We start from the raw sequence: 2,169 nt of genomic DNA, 5'->3' as shown, positions 1-2,169 counted from the left end.
TTTTATTCTTGTTATATGTCACTTCTCCGTCTGGTTTCTTTATTGCATACGCTTGATTTCTCCCTATTCCTAGTCTCGTTTTAGTTGCTTTCATGCTGGTACCTGAAATTACTGCTTCATTTATTGTTTGAGCGTTGAATTTCCGTACATCCCACTTCTTTTTATTTATAGTCTTGGTTAGTTCAACTAATTCCATCTTATTCCTATGTGACAATACTTTCATGGCCCTATGTTTTTGCATAAACTGTTTAGTTTCTGCCGAGAGCTTGCTTGCAGCTTCCTTTATTATGTCATTGAACTGTTTCTTAATTTGGTCAATGTTGAGAGCGTCGCGAAGAAGTGAATATCTTGTTTTGGACTATATTCTGTCGCTCTGATCTTCAAGTTAGCTAAGTTTGGCTGCGGTTTATGTAAGAGTTTGTTCCTTTCCCTTCTGAGGTGTACATTAATTTTACCTCTGACCATTCTATGGTCGTTGCCAACATTTACTTTGTTAACAACCACAGAAATTCCACAATTTCGTTTTTGACGTCAGATAGCGACTTCCATGTCCCCTTCCGTTCTAGTCTTTTTTCAAAGAATGTAATCATGATATTAAGTGATCAAGCCTCCGCAAAATCGACTAGCATTTGTCCCCTCTCATTTCTAGTGCCCATATCGTGGTTCACTACTATGGTATCTCCTGTCTTTTTACCTATTTTGGCATTACAATCTCCCATAATTATTGTGAAATAGGGTTTTACTCTCTTGCTGGCTAAATGAACATCTTCATAGAAGCTCACTATTTCTTCATCACTGTGACTGCAGGTTGGAGTATATACCTGAACAATTTGTAAGCTGTACCTATTGTTTAGTTTTATTGTTACTGAAGCCACTCTTTCGCTTACACCATAGAATTCCACAATGTTCTTTTTTAAGCGTTTGTGTATTAAGAACCCTACCTATAATTCCTGTTTGCTACTCTGGGGTTTTCCTCTCCAATAGAGCACGTGTCCGTTATTTAGTATCTTCTGTACTTTGCCTAGTCTTCTAACTTCACAGAGTCTTACAACATCCCATTTAATGGAAGAGAGTTCCTCTAATAAAGCTAGTAAGTTGGATTCAGTTCTCATGGTCCTTATACTGTATGTGCAAAGGTTCATCAACGTGGGGTGGCCTGTCTTTATTCAGATATTTTTAGCACCCTTTACTCCGGAGCGATCCTGGGCCCGGATTCACAAACACACTTATGATAGTAAAATCACTGGTAACTAAAGTTACCATGGTAACCAGTCAGCGGTGGTATTCACTAACAACTTGCCATCTGAGTTACAATGGTAAATTTACTAGTGGCCAGAGCACTGGTAACTTCTTGGAAGACGTTATCACGTGTTATCTCGTCAAAAAATCAATATCTAAGCAAAGTTTTAGGTTTGCTTTTACACCTGATGTAACTATGATGACAAACGCATATCGCAAAACAGAAATAGTGAAGAAATGTAAATTTCACATGAAACTAGCAAGAATAAAATCCACACAAATTCTCGTAAAATTCTAGGCCTACATTATACTAGAATGCATGGAGTTGATAGATAAGTGAACTCTCTTATGATTCTACTCTGAAATCATTATTACAAATGCTATAATAAATACTACCTTGCTGTTATATAACCTGGCAATACCAACACTAAACGAGTATAACAATTTCCGTGTCTGCCTGCATTTTGACAATAAACTCCAAAGTGCATGGGTAAGAATAAGTCTGAAATATTTCCTTTGACGACAGATAGCGACTACTAAAAATTGGCCTGGTTCTTTGTATAACAATGATGAAATATAAATAAATCAATAAAAACTGTTTGGATAATATATTAATATTATCTACTAATAGTATATTAATAGAAGTGTTTGTATTGGTTCCTATCTATCCAGTACATCCCACATGATGGATATGATCAAATAAATATATTATTTTTTTCTGCATGTGCTTAAATAGTGTTTTAGCTGTGATTATTTTAAAAACCTCGCTGTGTCTAGTTCCGTTTCCATGTTACGTAAAAGATTATACATGGCGCTCGCTCATTGGTGGAATTACTTTACTAGAGCCCTCTGTTGGCTACCATTAGAAAGAGTCGATGTGTGATTGTAATTCAGCTAATGCAAATTACCATTTCTTCGTGAATCCCACTT

General features: G+C 36.1%; 1 protein-coding gene across 1 annotated transcript; it reads right to left on the bottom strand.

Moving 5' to 3' along the window:
* Positions 1-602: 602 nt before the first annotated feature.
* On the bottom strand, positions 603-1,112 carry LOC138862329 (craniofacial development protein 2-like). Its single transcript, XM_070124052.1, has 2 exons — positions 1,017-1,112; positions 603-908 (listed from the first exon to the last, which is right to left on the bottom strand). Exons 1-2 carry the CDS (start codon positions 1,110-1,112, stop codon positions 603-605), a joined length of 402 nt encoding a protein of 133 aa, XP_069980153.1.
* Between the last annotated feature and the right edge of the window lie 1,057 nt (positions 1,113-2,169).

Source organism: Penaeus vannamei, chromosome 8, assembly GCF_042767895.1.
Source record: "Penaeus vannamei isolate JL-2024 chromosome 8, ASM4276789v1, whole genome shotgun sequence".
NCBI lineage: Eukaryota > Metazoa > Arthropoda > Malacostraca > Decapoda > Penaeidae > Penaeus > Penaeus vannamei.
This window is presented reverse-complemented; position numbering and strand designations above follow the sequence as displayed.

Coding starts and splice junctions, on each gene's coding strand:
- LOC138862329 (XM_070124052.1), bottom strand. CDS start 1,112: ATGAGAACTGAATCCAACTTACTAGCTTTATTAGAGGAACTCTCTTCC. Junction 909..1,016: donor AAGTTAGAAGACTAGGCAAA/GTACAGAAGATA, acceptor CGCTTAAAAAAG/AACATTGTGGAATTCTATGG.